This window comes from Eretmochelys imbricata, chromosome 4 (assembly GCF_965152235.1).
Source record: "Eretmochelys imbricata isolate rEreImb1 chromosome 4, rEreImb1.hap1, whole genome shotgun sequence".
In the NCBI taxonomy this organism is placed as follows: domain Eukaryota; kingdom Metazoa; phylum Chordata; order Testudines; family Cheloniidae; genus Eretmochelys; species Eretmochelys imbricata.
In genome coordinates, this window is record NC_135575.1 from 142,432,867 (window position 1) to 142,453,985 (window position 21,119).

Sequence of the window (21,119 nt, forward strand, 5' to 3'; positions counted from 1 at the left end):
GAGCTGCAGGCCACTCCTGCCCGAGTCATCAGACAGAGGTCTGTGTGGTTTTTACGTTGATGAAAGTAACGATTACACATTTTCTTTTCTTCATTAGGGAGTTTTACTGTTCCTGTAAAATACGCCAGGGTCCTTCCCCCCAACCGCTCCTGTCAGGGCTCGAACGGCAGGCAGTGTTGGCATGGGATCAACAGAATCAATGAGCTAATAAAGGCGGGCAGCCCTGATCCTCATTCATGCATTAACTTGGCATAACATTTATATAAACCCAGACCTGACTTCCATTACCCCAAATCCCCAACCGGAGCAGCTAACCTTCTATCGTAGCAATTAGTCTTTTGTCCAAGTTGGCAGCTTTCTTCCCGTCAAGGTCTGGATGATTTACTGGACTGGAATAATCTGGTAAAGGGGTGGGGGGTGGGAGGGTAGGAAAAGGCCTTTCCTGCAAAGTGTTTAACTCCTTCAGTGACAAACCTCCTCTCTCTGTGGCTTGCAGGCCCTTGCTGCTGATAACCAACTGATCAGCCTTTGAAATCAAATTACAGCACCAGTCTTGGGGGCATTCGCCTGATGCATCAGGACTGTGTCAGCTGGCAACCAGCTCAGTGGGTGCAAAGACTACCCAGCCCTGACAACGAGCGCAGCTGCTGAAAGGTTCCACCACAAATGCTTTTCCCCAACACCGTCTCAGGAAACAACAATGACATTTAGGGGCCAGTTTGCTTCATCACCGCAGGACGGAAAGGTTGAGGGATAGCAGGGGCTTCAGAACAGCATCCTCTCCTGTTTAGTGAGGAATTGCATCCTAGGGAGGCTACATCTCCCAGCATGCACAGCCGGCTTTATACGTGTGGCTCGTCCCAATCCCAGCTACCCCAGCCAGAAGTCAATGGGTGAGACCCTGTTAACCATACAGATTGTCCCATTCAGACACAGGTATGGCCATCTCCAGGTTCTGTCAAGTAGCCACTGTGGCTTTTAGTGGGGCAAAGTTTGGGAGCCCTGTTAATCAATGGGACCACTGAATCACAATATTAGACGCCTCCCCAGCTTAAGAAGCCTGGTCTAGTGGTGTGGGCATAGGTTGAGGACTTTGGAGATATTAGTTCTATTCCCTACTCAGCCTCTGTCATCCTGGGCCAACCTCTTTGTCTGTCCTGGGTGTGAAATGGAGATAGCAGTGAGGATAACCTCCATTTATGAGTGTGGTGGGAAGGCCCTGGCCCCTCATTACCCAATGGGGACCACCCGGTTCACAGACATATCAGAACAAAACCAGAAAAGTCCATTCTCACTGAATGTGCCCTAGGCAATACCAGAGATTTCCTAAGACAGTCTGATGTCACCAGACCTCCCTCCCAGGGCCAGATCCTCAGCGAGGGTAAATCAGAATAGGTCTATTGAAGTCCACCTGCAGAGAATCTCGTCCCTGAGAGACTGGGATGAACCACAACACTAGATACAAATGTAACAATCCTCATGGGTCACAGGGCCTAAACCTGGCACCTTTGGGACAGCAGCACAGATCGCTGCCACATATGCTAAAGGAGCAGCTCTGTTAGCTGGAAGTAGCAGTAGGCTGTTATCCTGTATGGACTAGCCACTAGTAATGGATAAAAAACACACTTTACAAGCATATCATCTATCTTACGTACCTCTATGGCCCCCGTTACCATCGTTTCTGAGTGCCTCACAATCTATGTATCCTCATACTCCCCTGTGAAGTAGGGAACTACTATTATCCCCATTGTATAGCTGGGGAAACTGAGGCACGGAGGAGCTAAAATTTTCCACTGAAACATATTTTGACACCCCATCCCACCCCCCCAGAAAAGGCTTTTTGACCACAATAAAATATTTTGTGGAAAATTTTCTTTTTGATTGACGTGTTTCAGTTTAAAAAAAAAAGTTCGGAGTTAGGTTTTCAACAACTAAAGAAAAGGGAGAGAAAAGGGAGAGAAAAGGGTGAAGAAATCCAAAACCCCACCCCCACCCCCCACGTTTTTTGTTCAATTTCAAACCAAAACAAAGTGGATTTTTTAAAATTTTGTTTAGTTGAACTCCAACAAAAAGTCTGTGCAAAATTTTGCATGAAATGACCAGTTTCATTTATTGCACAAATGCTCGTGGCAAATACCACTTTTGAACATCCTTCCTATTTGTCTTTCTCTCTCTCAGTCTAGGCGAGCACCTTCCATGTCAAATCAAGAGCAACAGCAAAGGCCTTAAGGGACTTTCTGGACTCTCTAGCATGTCTCCCTTTCTGGGGTAAAGATTCTGGGATATCACTTAGATAGAGGCTTTGGGGAAAACATGCAGGGGCTGTTTGGGGAGATGGGAGTAACAATACTATGAGTGTCATGCTTGTTCTGATGAAAAGACCTTTTCAAAAAGACAATCACACTCTAGATTCACCTGATCTCCTCTGGAAGTTTGTTGCATAGCTTGATCTCTTTATCAAGACTGCTTGTCCACTAACAATGATCATTCCCCACCCCCCCTTTGTGATGCCTGGATGAAAGATGATCTACTAATGAATATTATTTATTAATCCTAGTGACTGTATTAAGATTCCCATGCCTGTTAGCTACTGTACTCCAAATAACGCTAAGTGGAAAAGCACATTCCATACTGTACACATTGTTTACATTTAAATTGTACCCTCTGGATTCTACATCATCTCAAGGCGACCAGCAGCCTGAGTTAGCTGTTAAGCACTTTCTGCGTCTGAGATGGAAGACAGGAAAGCTCATTTGATAGACGATCTGATGTTTTTCCATCCTGAGACCCTTTGGTCATTATTATTATTATTTTGGAACATTCATTGCACAGCCAACTGCCTATAAAAATAACAAACTGTTGGCTTTTAACAATCTGTTACCGAAAAGTAGTATTCAATGATCTCCAGTTCTTCAGCTGGTCTCCTGCGTTTTAATCGCACACAGACCTTGCAGAATGTAGCAGCCCCGTGTTTCCCACTGGGATGATGCCATATTAGAACTGGATTTCCTCCCAACGGGCCTTCCCATGCTCAGCCTCGCATGGGGTTTCTGCTTGGGTCCTCAAAACAGGAGCTCAGTGGTGAGTAGGCCCTTTGCACAGGGTGAATATCATCCAGTGATATCAACTTCCATCCTTAGAGGAAGGCAACTGAAAAAACGAATAATGCTCCTCAGTCAGAAATGTGAGGTGTTGAGATGCAAGGATTTGGTCTGGGGGTCATCTCTACTTGTAACAGGTGAAAAGATATGCCTGGATCTTCCATTGCTTCATTGCGCTGCTTGCAGTGGGAATTCAGGATGCACAAGACCAGGTCTGGTCCCATAATAACCAGCAACCGCAATAACCTTCGAGCCTGATTCTGATCTCATTTGTGGTGGTGGGAATTGGGAGTAACTCCACTGAGGTTAATGGCATTCCCAGGTGTAAGTGTAAGAGGAATCAGGACCTTTGGGGAATTTTCTTATTATATATAATGAATTCATAAGAACATAAGAACGGCCACACTGTGTCAGACCAAGGGTCCATCTGGCCCGGTGTCCTGTCTTCCGACAGTGGCCAATGCCAGGTGGTTCAGAGGGAATGAACAGAACAGGGAATCATTGAGTGATCCGTCCCCTGTCGTCCAGTCCCATCTTCTGGCAGTCTGAAACTTAGGGACACCCAGAGCATGGGGTTGCATCCATGACCATTTTGGCTAATAGCCATTGATGGACCTGTCCTCCAGGAACTATCGAATCCTTTTTTGAACCCAGTTATACTTCTGGCCTTCACAACATCCCCTGGCAAAGAGTTCCACAGGTTGACTGTGCGTTGGGCGAAGAAGGACTTCCTTTTGTTTGCTTTAAATCTGCTTCTTATTAATGTTATTGGGTGACCCCTGGTTCTTGTGTTATGAGAAGGAGTAAACAACGCTTCCCTAGTCACTTTCTCCAAACCAGGCATGATTTTATAGACCTCGATCATCTCCCCCCTTAGTCGTCTCTATTCCAATCTGAACAGTCCCCCTCTATTTAAGCTTTCTTCACACACAAGCGGGTCCATTCCCCTAATCATGTTTGTTGCCCTTCTCTGAACCTTTTCCATTGCTAATATGTTTTGAGATGGGTTGATCAGAACTGCACACAGTGTCCAAGGTGTGGGCGTACCATGGATTTATATAGAGGCAACATGATATTTTCTGTCCTATTATCTATCCCTTTCTTAATTATTCCCAGCATTCTGTTTGCTTTTTTGACGGCCGCTGCACATGGAGTGGATGTTTCCAGAGAACTATCCACCAAGACGCCAAGATCTCTTTCTTGAGTGGTAACAGCTAATTTAGACCCCATCATTTTGTATGTACTGTTGGGATGATGTTTTCCAATGTGCATTACTTTGCATTTATCAACACGGAATTTCCTCTGCCATTTTGTTGCCCAGTCACCCCGTTTAGTGAGATCCCTTTTTCCAGATCAGTTGTGAATATGTCGAACAGCACCGGTCCCAATGCAGACCCCTGGGGGACACCACTGTTTACCTCTCTTCTTCCTGAGAACTGAATTTCTTGCTAGTGAAAGGCACCTGGGAGACTGGAGTCGTCCGACTGCCAGAAAGTAAACCATGTGACACACATCAGTGGCAGTGAAAGCTTCCTTCACACAGTGCCCCAAACCTGACCTGGAGTGGTCACTTACAAGAACACCTAGCTCTTACCCAGTACTCAAAGCACTTTACAAAAGAGGTAAAGTTAAAGTTATCCTATTATTCTGGCCAGTTTTCAGATGGGGAAACTGAGGCACAGGGCCAGAAGTGACTTGCCCAAGATCACTCAGCAGACCAGTGGCAGAACTGGAAATAGAATTCAGGTCTCCTGCACCCCAGCCCAGTGCTCCATCCACTAGGCCATGCTAGGAATGTAGAGAGCTCACTCTCCATGGCACATTCATTTGCTGACACGCCAACAATGGATCAGGTGGCAGCAGGTATTTTTTGTGGCACCTGTCCAGTAGGCACCAGCCTCAGACGGCTGTTTAGACTTATCCCAATTGACCTGGAGAAACCCCATTTACACCCATGGAATTGCACCACCATCACCAGGATCAAAAGGTGGGCCAACGGACTCATCTCATGTACAGGGTGCCCGTCATCAGCTGGCAACAACAGTCAACCTGAGCTGGAATAAAGTTGCGGTGAATGAGGACAATTCCCCTGCACCAGACAATCCTCAGCGACAGCAAGCGACTTATAATACCACCACCAAGCTCTTACATAGCCGCTCACACCTGTAAACCTCCAAGCGCTTTACAAAGGAGGCCACTCTCATTTCTCAGATGGAGGAAACTGGGACACAAGAACAAACATGATTTGCCTCAGGTCACCCAGCCGGCCACAGGCAGAGGTGGGACTACAACCCAAGTCTCCAGAGACTCAATCAAGTATGCTAGCTCCTAGGCCACGCTGCTTCTTCATGGTGTACAGCAAGTGCCCCCCTCCTTGTGCAGTTCACTGTCCACATGAACCAGTGGATAACCTGCATCTTTTCTACTCAATGTTTGCCTCGTGGGCCAAGAAATGATTGGTCAAAAAGAAGACAGTACATAGTTAAACTTGGGGTTTTTTTCCAATGCTGTTGTAGGCTTGGAAATAAATGTATTAACTGTCCATGTTTTGAAAAATAACTCTCCTGTGGATCTGCCAGTCAGCATCCCAGGGAGAGCAAAAACCAAACAACTGATGGCTAGAAAAACCAGTCCTGTGCTAATGTTGACAGAGAAGTGCAGATTTTGTTACACTGGCTGGATAAAGCTTTACAATTTGTTCTGCTCTCCTCCTTCCACCCAAGGATCCTTGGAGCTTTATAAACGTGAATTAAGCCTCACACGACACCTCGCTGACAAGGGGAGCATTGTTACCCCATTATACAGTGGGGGAAACTGAGGCACGGAGAAGTGAAGTGATTTGCCCCAGGCCACAATGAAGCAGTGTCAGAGCTGAAGACAGAACCCCGACACCTGCCACCCCAGCTGACGCTGTAGCCACAAGAACACGCCTTCCCTCTTGACCAGTTATGTTGGTGCAGGGATTTTAGATTGCGGCTACAATTTTCAAAAGCACTTACGTGGCTTAGGACTCTAACTGCCCAAGTCACTTTTGAAAATGGGGCTTAGGTGCTTCAGAAATGTTACCCCATATTTACCAATCACATCGAGTCTCCAGCCCATCCATTTCATTGGGTTCGGATCCCCTCCCCCCAATCCCAATCCGCCTATTTGTTCTGGTACAATAGCAAACTGCATCCAAACTGGGAAAGGAGTGGCTCTCCAGGTCCAGCCCCAGCAAGACTGACTGGTTTGGGGTCAAACCACTACAAGGAGAGCTTGCAAGCAACATATTCAATCCTAGCCCTGGACTGACCTTCAACCCAGACCCTGACCCCACCAGTACACCTAATCCAGAGTCTCATCAGAGCAGCCCTGGCCAGGGGCCCATCTCTTCACCAAAATGTGGGATGAAACAGCTAATTCCATGCACAGTTTATCCAGGAACTACCGAACTACACAGACCAGGGTTCGCTCCATTCTTCTCTCTCCAACATTGGCCAACACCAGATGAACAAGAAACGCCCCAGTGGGCAGCTATGGAACAGGGGGCAGATAACCAACAGGGGAAGTGTGGTTAATTCATTGGACTGCGACTCATGGCCTGTACAAATCATGGCTCCGACACAGATTCCTGTGTGACTTTGGGCAAGTCACTTACTCTGTGTCTTGTTTCACAGAGGAAGATGTATCCCCTCCCGTCTATTTAGACTGCAAGCTCCTAGTGTAGTGACTGTATCTCTGAGGCAGATCTGCACAGGGTCAGGACCAAAGGGATCACAGTCTCAGTGGGGGCCTGTAGACGTTATACTATGACCACAGCTGCAGCCTCTGATTCTGGTATTAACAGAGAAAACTTGTTCTTTGAAGCACCAGACAAAACCAGTTTCTACCGATGATATTTGCGCGATAATATGGATCTCGTTACCTTGCATATTTTGCAGAAACCTTTTATTGTATGTGAAGTATTTCAATGAAACTATTATAAAAATGGGTGTGTCTTTCTTATAAATTGTTGATTTTGCAGCAGACATTGAAGTTGGTGTCAACAAATCAGAGCCAGGAGAAATCAGCTACTGTCCCTGTATTTCTTGTGAAATAGACCTGCCAGCGTTGCTTTCGACTTCCAGGACTGCCTTCCTTATCAACAGCAAATCAACAGCCGAAATGACCGTTCCAATGAGCAGCGCTGCTCGTGAAGTTGTTTGGTCAGGCTTAACAGTCAGAATGAGAGCATGATGAAGTACTAAGCTAGGAGAGTTTGTTAAGAGCGTCTGTTTCCTGTAACTAACTACATAGGTTTCACTAAAAGTTAAAAGCAGTTGTCTCAAAGCCGAAGCATTACCTAGAGGACCGTACAAGTGTCTTATTGCATCTGACAGGCAATAGCCAGCCTCTGGAGGGGCAGATTGAGCATATCACGAATCAATTTAAAGGGCAATCTAGGGAGGGGAAAACCAGAAAGTAACGACTACTTATAACCACACTTTCAATATCTGTGTGTTGTCCATATTTGCTTTTTGGCAATTAAAGTGCACGCCTGGGAAATCTAGGTTCAACTCCCTCCTCTACCACAGATGCTATGTATGACTTCACACAAGCTTCTGTCCCTCACTTTCCACACTGTAACCAGGTGTAATAGCATTGCCCTTCCTCACAGGGGTGCTATGACTTCAGAGATACTACAGCAATGAGGGTACCGGGGTACCATAGCTAGATAGAACCAAGATCCCTGAGAAAATATCCATAAATCTGAGCGGGGGTTTCCATAGTCTCTCTCCTTCCTGAAAACAAAATGCTGGATCCAAAGGCCAAGGAACTGGATGGAAAGGTTCCCATTGACTCCTGAAGGCTTTGGATCAGGGCTGGAGAGCTTTCTCCAGTTTAAGTGCCCTGGCTTTGCTCTTTTCCTTCATAAAGAAGGTGGGATTTCCATAAAGGTGGGATTATGCTATTTCCAGAGGAAACCCCCATAAGGCCCGATTGTTGGTCGTGAGCAAAGCGGATGAATTTATTTCACACATGTTCTGAAAAGGAGAATGAAAAAAGAGAAAGAGAGAAGGCCTTGCAAGCGCTGGGGCTGTCCTAACTGGTAAACCTATAATTCATGACTCCTCCTGGGATGGCATTCGTTTCACGAGGTCTGGAACCAAAGTGATGTCAAGCCACAAATGAAAAAGTACAAGAGGGGAAGAGACTTAAGGAGAGGGGGAAAATAAAGTATTCCACTTACAGCATCCCAGGCTAGAGAAATGCTCCCGTGGCCACAGAGGGACAACCAATGGGGCCGTGGAGACTTAACGTCACTGGGGAAGAGGGTCCAAAGTAGAGATGAGAGATGGAGCTGAGCTACTCAGACATCTAGCTTGCCCCAGGCATCCAAAGCAGGGTGGTGCCCTATGGAGGCATTGCCAGGAGCTCGAAGTCTTAGGTTGTCTTCTCTTCCCATTAACAGCAGTGGGGTTGTCATGGGTGCAGCGAGGCCTTCTCCACACTGGGGACTGGCCCCAATTCCAGCTGCACCATTGCAAACCCTAGTGCAGAGAATCACAGAGTCACAGACTATCAGGGTTGGAAGGGACCTCGGGAGGTCATCTAGTCCCGCCCCCTGCTCAAAGCAGGGCCAATCCCCAACTACATCATCCCAGCCAGGGCTTTGTCAAGCCTGACCTTAAAAGCCTCTGTGGAAGGAGATTCCATCACCTCCCTAGGGAACCCATTCCAGGGCTTCGCCACCCGCCGAGTGAAAACGTTTTTCCTACTATCCAAGGTAACCCATGATTTGCAGCGGTGCAGCTCCATAGGTTCATAGATTCCAAGGCCAGACAGGAGCATTGTGATCATCTTGTCTGACCTCCTGCATAACAGCCCAGAGAACTTTTCCACCATAATTCCTGGGGCAGATCTTTTAGAAACACATCCAATCTTCATTTAAAATTTGTCACTGATAGAGAATCCACCACAGCCCTTGGCAGGTTGTTCCAATGGATGATTACCCTACCTGTTAAAACATTTACTCTGTTAAAAGTTTGTCTAGTGTCAACTTCCAGCCATTGGCTCGTGCCAGACCTTTCTCTGCTAGGTCGAAGAGGCCACCAGCAAATATTTGTTCCCCAGGTAGGTATTTATAGACTCCTGGGGACTGAAACCTCCCTTTTGTTATAGGGTGTGTACAACAACTAATCACAATGCGGCTCTGATCCCTGACTGGGACCTCTAGGTGCCATTGCTACATGAATGAATAATAACGCACCAGTGGCCATGCCAGTGGTGTCTGGAGTCACCGGATGCCTGAGAAGAGAATCTGCCCACTCCTGAGTCCCTGTCCAGTGCGCTATCCCCTAAGCTACACTGCAATCAGACAGTAGCATGCAGCCACCACAGAGCACCAGCAGAGTTTGCACCCAGTACCATCTGCACCAAAACACAGCTATTGCCAACCGAGTTTAAAGAGCAGCTCCAAGGCACAGGAGGCTGTTATCCTCTATAGGGACCAGCCAGTAGAGGGCGACGTGACACACACCGTACACGCAAAGTACAATGGCATTTGCATAGCACATTTCCTCTTCAAAGTGCTGCTCAGACATTGACTAGTTCGTACTGATTGGGAAGTTTCCCTACAAACTGGCAGTGGGACCCACCTCTATGCTTGCGTGAGAATACCAGGCTCCAGGCCCAGCTGGGGACAGTCTCCCTCCAGACCCCAAAGTGGAGTCAAAGCAAACACTTCCTGCACTTGATGGTAAGAACATGTTTTACGGTGCCTGGCCTCTGAATGTTTAAGCACTGGATATTCGAGGCGGCTGTAGGATGTAAATGGGAAAAGCAGACTGCACAAATGGCTTGGTTTTGTACTGGGAGCTGATTCATGGCAAAGACCGAGAGATGCTGGTTTCACGCCCCATTGCTTACCTGTCTGCATCAGAGCTTGATGCAGATCAGAGCCCAAAGACCATCACACATGATGCTTGAAGCAGAAGCTCAATTCCCCCAGACCTCAGGTGCAATTTTGGTTTGGCCTGATAGACAGATAAGAGGTAGCTGCTAGGCTGGGATCTGTAGTTTACCCAGCAGCCCCCTTCCATGACTACATAGTCTGGCCAGCATTTGGGGAGACCCCGGGCAGTGACACAAGCCAGCACAGGCTGTTAGTCATTTTGGGAGCCAGAGAGCCAGGGTCTGGCGGTGTCCAGCAGCCTCAACAGAGAATCCCCTTTCTATTCATCCACTGCCAATCCTGCTCTTGCTCTACCAGGCAGGACGTTTCAGGGCTCGGATCCAACCTTCTCAGTCGAGGAGTGTTTCGACGGGGGCCTTTTACACAGCCAGGGGCTGACTGCGTCATTCAGAGTTGGATCGAACTTTCCCCCAAGCCTGAGGCGGGTCTGGGCCGATCATTACATACCCAACCCCAGGCTAACGTGGGCCACTCCAATGGCTGCACCGCCGGTGGCGTGCAGAGTACAGGGCTACCCGGGTGGTGACGCACGGCCGTGAAAGCAGGCTGTGTCCACGCTTGTCCCTGTGGTGTGTAGCCACGTGTGGCAGTGAAAGGCTCCAGTGGGGGAAGGCGGGGGGACACTATGCTGCTAAAAATACCAGTGTGGACGTGGAGGCCTGGGGAGGATGTGTAGAGAGATACCCAGGAGATATCTTAGGATTCAGGCGAGGAGGGCCCAGCACCCTTGGAGCCTAAGCCGGGCCGCAGCGTCTCCACTGCTCTCGATCCCCGTGCCAGCTGGGTGTGCAGCGTCTGCACGCGACGTGCCACCGGAAGGGTAGACGTACCTAACGGTGCAGTGATATACCAGCCTACCAGGAGTCAGCGCCGGACTGGGCAGCAGGAGCCCTGGGTTCGAATCCTGGCTCTGCTGTGTGACCTTGGGCCAGTTGCCTCCCCCTCTATGCCTTTGCTACCCTTAGTCGTGTGACCTCTTTGGGCAGGGACTCTCTCTCCCAGACCCCGATCTGGGTAGCACAAATAGGAAGTAGCCAGCTGACGACAGAGACGCAGCAGCAGGTCCGAGCACATGGAGCGCAGTGCGTTCTGCTCTAGGCCCGGTGCAGCCAGCCCGGCCCGCCTTGCCTGGCTCCGAACAGGAGCTTACCCGGTATGTTTCCGTTCTGTCGACAGGTAATGAGTAGAGCTGACTGCAGGGCCCATTAGCTGGAGTTAAACCAACAAACGCAACCCCGGTGGGGCAAGGTCTCCAAACGGCTTTGCAGAGCAGCGTTTTATGGACAGCACGCAGACCCCTCCTCTAATACACCACCCTGATGAAATCGTCTTATTGCAATGACCGGCCTGGGTTAACCCTCTCTTCTGAGCACCTGAGCGCCGGCAATCAATACAGCCCCCCCCAAATCCCTGCTTGGATTTTATTTTTAACTCCCGATTGGAGACAGAGGAGCCTGCCGGAGGTTAACAAAGTTCAGCCCGTTTGCGGTCTGGCAGCCTGCCAGCAGCTAATCTCCTAGGCCCACCAGCTCGCAGGGCTGAGCTGACCCGGGTGTCAAACACAAAGGCAGGCTGTTAGGGTGTCCCCTAAGGGGGACCCAGGCACTTCATAACTCCAGCCTTCAATTAGTCACGACAGCGAGTTAAAGACCAAGGAAATAATATAAAAACAAGCATCACAAAAGGGTTTAAGCAGTGGAACATTTGGTAATTAACTTTTACAGACATAAACACACAGACACAGCCCTGGAACTCCAAATGGCAGCATGGGAGACTCAGGCCATCCATTTGCCCGCTCTGCGCCTCAGTTTCCCCATCGATTACATGGAGGCGATAACATTTCCTGCCCTTGCCAGGGCAGGCAATCCATTACACAATTTCATGTGTGAAGGCCCTGATCTTGCGACTGGATCCGTAGAGCAGCCCCTGGAATGGAGCCCCATGGCAGCCCCTTCATTTTGTGCTCGTGCCATGAAGGGCTACTAGTCTTCTCTGTATCCCTGCAGCAGCTAGAGGCGCCAACTGAGAGCCAGGCCCCATTGTGCCGGGCGCTGTACAGACACAAAGCCCACAACAGCGCCTGCCCCAAAGAATTTGCCATGGAAATAGATGAACGGGACAAGGTTTGGGAGGGGAAACCGAGGCACACCGAGAGGGGAATGTGACATCCCCAGGGCCATGCAGCAGCTCAGCACTGAGCTAGGAATTGAACCCAAGGGTCATCTATCCATTAGCCCGCATTGCCGCTATCCATGAACATGTGGACGGCGTGTTGCAGAGCTGGGCCCTACACGTTTCACACTGGCTCTCTGAGCCCCCTGGCAGAATATGTCATCGCCTTGGGAAAGAGAGCGGAGATCACTCACCCGCTGGAAGGGAATGAGAGAGGCAGCCCCCCCGCCACCACAGGACAGCTACACTAAGGCCGCAGCTGCTTGTCTCTGCCCATTTAAAGGGCTGGCCCCAGGAAGGCAACTCAGTAGGGCCCTGTTCCCGTGCAGGTGTGTGAGAAGCAGCACACCCCGCTGGTAGGAGGAACGGAGGCAGACCCACCATTCGGTGCCTCACGGGACTGGGCTCCTTCGAAGCGTCCCTCCAGCTCCCCCGCCCCTCCCAAAGGCTGGGCCTCCGCTGACGGGCGGGCAGGGAAAGCGAGAAGGCATGCAGCCCCCACTCCTTGCACGGCAGGACATCCGTAGGAACACGCTTCCCCACCCCCTTGGCGCCCACAGCTGTACCCATGTTCTGCACAGGGCACGCCATTGGCAGGGGCAGGGCTGCCCAGGGAGGCAAAAGGGGCCGTTTGCCTTGGGCCCACAAACCGAACGGTCGCTTCTCACCGAAGTTCGGCTCAGCGGCCTCTGTCATGACGCGGGGTTTCCAGGCCGAACCCGAGTGACGCCGGGCCCCCTAGAGAGAGAGAGCGGTTCAGTTTTGTGAACCATTTCCAGGAGCAGCCCGGAATGGCTTCTACCCCGGTGACAAAGCCCCTGGCTCCTCACCCCAGCCTGGGCTCTGCCAGGGTTTACAGGGCATCACCTAGGCCAAGCTTCTCCGACGTAACCTTGCCCTAGATCCGCTCTCGTGGCCTCCTCCCCAGCCACGCTGCCGCTGCTGGCAGCTGTGCATTCAGAGGGGTTGTACTAGACAATCTCCACTCCCACCTCCAACCCGGTCTCTGTCTCCTCTCCGTCTCCACACGCTGTCTCTGTGCAATTCACACATGTCAGCAGCCTTGTCCGTAGCCTCACGGGAGTGAGCAATGAGGGGGCAGAAGGGGCATCAAATATCAGATGCATTTTGTGTGCGTCGGGGGCAGGATGGGGGAAGGAACAATAACCTCTCTCGGACTGTGCACTTCGGACAATAAAACACACCGGGAACTAGAAGGTTTCATAGCATTTCATTTGTAACCACAGTGAAATCTGCAGTATTGCATCTAAGGCGTAACAGGTGATAACATACACATTCTGGCTCCCTCCCTTCCAGCCCACATTGAACAACAGGTGACCCAGGAGAGGCTCCGCATGACTCTGGACTTCTTGTCTGTTTTGGTGATGGGACGGGATGCAGCAAAAATACAAAGTGCAGTAGGCGGACAGACAGCTTCTTTGTGCTGCGACATGAAATTAACGTTCATTTGATCTTTCTTCTCTCATGATTTAGGGCCCCGTTTTGCCCACTTAAGTCCGTGGGAGCAGCAAACTCTTCTGAGAGCAAAATATGGCCCTGTGGTTTGAACAAGGAAAAGTGGAGGGTATTATATGGGGATGAAATTGAAGCAATACCCTCCAAATGTTTTTGTTCTATATAATGGTTTATTTAGGGAATCTGAAATCAGTACCCTTTATTAATGTTCTTTTCCCTCCATTGAACAGCCACCCTGGTTTGTTATGGTAGGGTTGCTCGGAAGTGCTGGGAAAAACACAGTGGTTTCTTAATGCAAGACGGCTTGTGAGAGTTTGAGCTGTAAATGTGGGTTTGCTCTAGTAGGGTTACTTGTCAGTGCCAGGTGCACAGAGTGGTTGTTGGTTTGGGTTGCTAATAAGCATCTGGCTGCATGCATTGGTTTGTTATAGCAGGATGGTTTATCCTTGCTGGGTTGCTGGCACTGAGGTTTTCTTTCTGAGAGGGTTGGAGGTTATATAGCAGTGTGCTGGGATAAGGAGTTTCATGGACTCTGCAAGCAGATGCAAGAAGAAAAGGGAGGTGGAATTTTCTGCCTGATTCCCAACTGCAGCCTTGATGGTGCCTCTTTGCAATGAGTGCAGAGTAAGGAGATCCTGCAGCCAGCAGAAAGTACAGCACATAATACGTTGACACAGGCTGGGTATAGAAGAAGGAATAAATGAGACACCCACATAGACACAGGTGCATCTGCAAAACATACGGAGCCAACAGATGTGAAAAGGACTTGAAATACTGGGTGCAAATAACACAGGGAGTTGTCCATACACTTCTCTTTCTTAGCCCAATCTTCTTAATGGAGAAAGGCTGGACTCTAATTTAACCCAACTTTGACTAAAACGCAGCAGTCTAATGTCTACAAACAAACAGGGCTGCAGTTTCTGACCTGAAATGCCTGTCAGTGGGGCTGGAGGCTGTTTGTGGAGCTGAATGGCAACTGTATAACTGCATCTGGCATTGGCCACTGCTGGAAGACAGGGTACTGGGCTAGATGGACCGTTAGTCTGACTCAGTCTGGCCATTCTTATGGTTAGGAAGAACCGCCCCGCCATCAACAGGCTATTCCATCACTGACTTTGACAGAGTTTCTTGCACCTTTTTCTAAGCAGTTGGGGTTGGCCACTGTTGGAGACGTGATATTGGGATAGATGGAACCTTGATCTGAGCCAGCCTGGTGATTTCTTTTCAGAGCTGTGTATGGTCTTCAGGGCAGGGCCTGTTGCCCCTTGTGATTGCAAAGACTGGCATGTTCTGGTGCTAATCGCAATAATTAATAACAATGTATAAGGGATTTAGGGCTTGTTTCGTCTCCTCTCAATCCAGCAAAGCACTTAATTATGTGCTTCTTCAGGGCTTCCATTTAAACACATGCTTAAGCTCCGTGCTGGATGAGGATCACAGGGTCGCTGGGTCACCTTTCATTGTGGCTTGCTCTCACTGTGCACTTTGCATGGAGGGTTCAGGTTCTGAGTGAAGCCGACCTACTGGACCAAACTGTCAACCCACTGGAGTCAATGCAAAAGCTTCCATTTACTTATTATTATTAGGGGGAGGGATAGTTCAGTGGTTTGAGCATTGGCCTGCTAAACCCAGCGTTGTGAGTTCAATCCTTGAGGGGGCCATGTAGGGATCTGGGGCAAAAACTGGGGATTGGTCCTGCTTTGAGCAGGGGGTTGGCCTAGATGACCTCCTGAGGTCCCTTCCAACCCTGATATTCTATGATTTCAATGGGGCTAGGATTGAGCCCACAGACAATGAAAATAGTGGAATAACCTTATTGGAAAGAGACATGGGTCTTCTCACCTTTCACGTCCTTATTTTGGAAAGTGCTAACTTACTAGGGTAATGGACACAGAACAACAACCTGAAAAGACCAGATCCGTCTAGTCTAGGATACTGCCTCCAAGAGTGGCCAAGGCTAGAAGCTTTAGAAAAAGATATAAAACCCTTTTCATCCACCTAGCTATACCAGGGGGGAAATTAGTTCCTGATCCCAGCTAGTGATCAGCTTACGTCCTGAAGTATGAGGATGGGCAACGAGAGGAAATGCAAATGCTGTTCTCATACAGAGAAATATGCATGTTCAAATATTGCGATCCTTACTCAGGCACAACTGCCACTTACTTAAATGGGAATTTGGACTGAGTAGGAGCCATAGAATTTGGCCTCCAATCCTTTAAAAAAGAGAGAGAGAAAATAAAAAAACGTATTAGGCTATTTCCCTCAATAATATCATGTGGCAGTGAGTTCCACAGGTTAGATAGTGAGTGTGTCTTAAATTATTGCCTTTTATTCCCAAATCCTGATTTAGAAGTTGAGGGGCATTAAACTGATTGTAATGTTGTATATTTCACTAGTGTTGCCATAATGTGATTTAACATTGCAGTTTGAGTGACACGTACATGTTTCTTCGGGGGAAGGGAGGGAATGGGAAACTAACATTGCACTGTCTGGCTCATGTGCTTATTCCTTCGGTATGTATTCACTCTGATTCCATTTAGCATGTTTGCAATGATACACTGTGAGGAGGAGGGTAGCTGTCTTGGAGGGGATGCAGATGGAAATGAAGAGTGCTATGGAAAGAAATCCTTGTAGCCCTTCTGAAAGCAAAACCCTCACTGAAGAGCGAGGGAGGTTTGCTCCAGTAATTACAATAAAATCCTGCCGTGCATTTGGTTGCTCTAGATTCTAATTCTATTCCTCTTCACAGTTTGATCCTGCAGTCCCTGTGTAGGCAAAGATCACACCCATTGACCTCAGCAGGAGCAATAGGTGCATTGTAACTCGCTTTAGGCTACACAGTGCTTTATATACCAGCTAATTCATCTACATTGCACAGAGGGCGAAACTAAGGCAGAGAGACTTATGCAAGGCCACTGAGAAAGGTATGACTGGAACTCAAGAGCACTTGGCTTGTCAGCCACTAAGCAGATCACTAGCCCACACTTCCTTTGCTAAGGACTGCATGATCAGTCATCTACACTGTCTCCGCAAAGCCTCGCAGAGTCTAACCAAGCCATACCAGACAAGGCCGTTTCTCAGTGGTGCATTGATATTCAAGCTTTACAGAATGCAGCATATAAAATAAGGGTAAAATAACAAATATTCCAAACCGGTATCAGTTACATGCTGCTTCTGAAACATTATTGTGCATACTGCATCGTTGCAAAGTTATAGCTGCTTTTTGGCAACAGTCTAGCATCCAAGAGCATGTGTTTCTTTTCCTTCTCTGCACTGCCACGCAGGCCGATGTGGAGTGGTCACTGATGTCAAACGGTGCCGTGCAGTATCCCAGGATGTACTAGACTCTCTGGCCCTCACCGGTGCCGGTTCAGCTGAAAGGTTTGACCAGTTTCATAGCAGCGTAGTTCTAAGGAAGGGAAGGAAACGAGAGGGGGGAAAAGGACAGACATAAAGCAAATACAATATAATGGCACATATATGTTAAAATGTTCTTCCTTCACATTGCTGCATGGCCCCAGCTTCATGGCAGGAACTGGTATAGAACTCACATCCTCAGGCTGCTAAAAGACAGGTCTATTACATGTGAGCTAAAAGGGACTCGCCTCTGGTTAGCAGCAGTACAGGGCTTTTGATACACAGGCAAGAGGTTCCGATTCCATCCAGTAGAGAGCAGAGGTGTCCGTCGTACTCACTAGCCACTAAACCATTGTAGTTACTCTCCAATTCTGTCTTCTCCTTCCATCTTATTTTTAAGATATCGAAAGTCGCACCTCTTCCCACACTAGCGTGTGCAGGGTGCTGCTGCCTGTCTCCTCCCATCAGCCCCGGCCTCAAACAGCCCCACCACCAGCCTCCTTGCTGCAACTGAGTTTTAAACCCCCACTGACTTGCTCCAATCACTCTGTCTCTTTCTATTCCCACTGGCCCCTTAGCACCTGCTCCCTCTCTGTGCTCTTGTCCAGTCTCACTGCCAGGGATGCAAGAACCTTCTTCTCTGCAGATCCTACCCTCTAGAACAGACTCCCTGTATTGCTCTGACCTCAGCTGAAAGCTTCCCCTCTCTCACTTCCTTGTGTGTTCCTCTTAGTGCATTTCCCCTCTGTTATTGGCCTCATGGTGCAATGTGGCATTCCCCCCAACACACACCCCCATACGATATCATCCCCTTACTGTTTTCTGTGATTTCGAGCACCTTCTGCGAACCCTTGCAATTTTGTATACTGCAAAGTGTCTTGTGATACAGGTTGCACGGAAGGAACTATACAATAAAGCCAGGGCATGTCACATTCTACTGTCAGCAGAATGCCCCCTTGAGAAAGGAGATGATAGTAACATGCCGGTCAAAGGCTGGTTATCAAGACCATAATAGAAACATGTTAATAGGTGTGTTTATATCATTTGGAAAGAGCTATATTTAAACTAGCTTTGATTCAGACACACGCCCCCCCCCCCACCAGCCAAATTGGAAGTTTCTTCTAAACACACTGAATCTAATTGGTACAAGATGTTCTGTCTTAGAATCATAGAATCATAGGACAGGAAGGGACCTCGAGAGGTCATCTAGTCCAGTCCCCTGCACTCATGGCAGGACTAAGCATCATCTAGACCATCCCTGACAGATGTTTGTCCAACCTGCTCTGAAAAACCTCCAATGATGGAGATTCCACAACCTCCCTAGGCAATTTAGTGTTTAACTACCCAGACAGTTAAGATGTTTTTCCTACTGTCCACCCTAACCCACCCTTGCTGCAACTGAAGCCCCTTGCTGCTGGTCCTATCCTCAGAGGCTAAGGAGAACAATTTTTCTCCATCCTCCTTGTAACAACCTTTTATTTACTTGAAAACTGTTATCATGTCCACCTCAGTCTTCTCTTCTCCAGACTAAACCAACCCAATTTTTTCAATCTTCCCTCATAAGTCATGTTTTCTAGATCTTCCATCATTTTTGTTGCTCTCCTGTGGGCTTTCTCCAATTTGTCCACATCTTTCCTGAAATATGGTGCCCAGAACTGGACACAATACTCCAGGTGAGGCCTTATTGACGTGGTATAGAGCAGAAGAATTACTTCTCGTGTCTTGCTTACAACACTCCTGCTCTGCAAGGAGTCACTCTGTTGTTTTTAAAAAACAAAAACTAAAAGCAGGTTACAAGCAAGCTCTTTTGAAAAGCACAAGTAAAGTTTGACTAAAGGCATCATGATAAATTACAGCGCCTAGCGGATTAGGAGGCTGTTTGCCAATTGAGCGTCGCTAATAATGCCATAAATCAGGCGAGCAAAACTGGGGCTGCTTACCAAAAGTCATTATAAAAGCCTCCAGTGGAATAGAACTTTCTAATTAATTACACACCATTTGTCTTTCCGAGTCTATCCTCCAGAATAGTATTATTTTTATGATTTGACTGGTTCCCTTTTGGAGGGGAGCAGGTTTCCTGTCCAGCTTTGAATTTCTATTAACGAAGTGCTGAAAGCCAACTAGGATTATCAATCAGTGCAGAAAGCAAGCTGTAATTAGAATGAATGGCAATGGAAGCAAAGCTGAGCTTGCATAGCACAAATAGAGCTTGAAAGGGGAGTAAACAGCTGTGTGAAAAAGAGAGCAGAATCCAGCTGGAATGAGCGTTACATTTTTGTATTTTGGTGGCCGCTAAAATCTTTACAATAAGCACTTTGTCAGGTAGATAACTTTACTGGGGTATTCCCTACATTTCATAGATTCAGAAGGCCAGAAGGAACTGTTATGAGCCTCTAGTCTGACCTTCTGCCTAACAAAGACTAGAGACTTTCATCCAGTGACAGGCATATTGGAAGGCAATATCTTTCCTTATTAAGTCAAGCTCAAATGGAAAGCCCATTTAGGTCGAAGGGGGTCTTTTCCATTAACTTCAGTGCACACTGGATCAGGCCCCAAGTGAGTGGTATGGAGCCTGACAGCTGGTGGTGGAACTAGAGCATATCTTTTAGAAAGACATCCAATCTCAATTTAGAGAGTTCAAGAGATGATGAATTTACCACGGCTCTTGGTACGTTTTTCCAGTAGTTAATTACACTTGCTGTTAAACACACCATCTTATTTCCCATTTGAATGTTTCTAACTTCAGCTTCCAGCCACTGGATTTTCTTATGTTTTAGCCTGCTGATTAAAGATGCCCCGATGACAGACAAGGTAGAGGGTATATAGAAGGATAGGAATTTTCCAGGGAACATCACCATCAGAGTCCTTATGTGCAAAGGTAATGGTAAAGATTATAAGTGGCAACCACTGTATGAGTAAAGTTAGTTCAGGCTGTCAAGTAATCCGGCTGTGTGGAACAGTCTCCACTCGATTCAGGAACCTCAGACTACCAGCTTTTCAATATTTTGTTTCCATTTTTGCAAAACCTGACAAATTTTAGAGACAATCCACCAAACCTTGCAGTTTTCCGCTCAGAACCAGGATGTTTTTTGAGTGGAAATGGCTTCATCGTCAATTGAAAAAGGTCAATTTCCAATCATCTGCCAAAGTTCAATATTTCTGTAGCAAAACCCACAAAACTGGGATTTTGGTACATTTCCGTGGGAAAATGTGGTATATGGCAAAAAATTCATGAAAAAAAGCAATGGACTCACAAAGCAGCATGGAATGAAAGTGCAAATAGGGTTTTCTTTTTTTTAAATATTGCCCAAAAATATTTGCTGTTTGCACAAAGCCCCAGTGGGAGGAAGGACGTTCTTGTGAGTAAATTTTGAGATTAGGCCTGAGAGATCTTTGTTCTATTCCCAGATCTATCAGAGACTTGCTTTGTGACTTTGGAAAAGTCACTTAGCCCCTGAATCGGCTAAACATGTGCTTAAATCCACCCCTAAGTCCTTAGGTGCTCTGCTCATCTGGGGCCTTCTCAATTCTCCCCTTTGTACAATGGGTGAAATACCTCCTCAAGCTCACAGTTCAGTTGTGGAGCTTAATTCACTGACATTTCTAAAATGAGCTGAGGACTTACCCAATTAAATCAACTGTAAAGCTTCCCTTGACTTACGTGGGGGTGCAGAATCAAACTGTGAGAGCCATGGATGGCAGGAACTATGCCAGGGAAAATTACTACTGTCGAAAGCCCATGGCTTAGACCTATGGATTGGCCATTTGCTCTTGGAATGTCTGATGACACTGGCTGCCAGAAACTGGCATTATTACATTGGGCATGAGAATCAATCCATGAGTCAGCTGGCTTGTTTCTGTTTCCTGATAGGTTCCTTTCTGCCTGAAATTCAAGGGCTCTTCAAGCTGTCACGGGATAAGAGGGAAGGTCTTCTCATGGATTGGTAACTGGTTAAATGATAGGAAAGAAAGGCTAGGAATAAAGAGTCAGTTTTCAGAATGGAGAGAGGTAAATAGTGGTGTCCCCCAGGGGTCTGGAGGGACATTCAATATATTCATAAATGATCTGTAAAAAG

The 21,119-nt window shown here is 47.7% G+C and overlaps 1 protein-coding gene across 1 annotated transcript in view; it reads right to left on the reverse strand.

Moving 5' to 3' along the window:
• Positions 1 to 10,734: 10,734 nt before the first annotated feature.
• DYSF (dysferlin) overlaps positions 10,735 to 21,119 on the reverse strand; it is a 300,841-nt gene continuing 290,456 nt past the window's right edge. The window contains exons 57-58 of the mRNA XM_077816190.1: positions 12,879 to 12,948; positions 10,735 to 10,868 (exon numbers count right to left, since the gene is read on the reverse strand). Of these exons, the coding sequence (XP_077672316.1) occupies positions 10,735 to 10,868; positions 12,879 to 12,948 (204 nt within the window). The remainder of the gene's footprint in view (positions 10,869 to 12,878; positions 12,949 to 21,119) is intronic.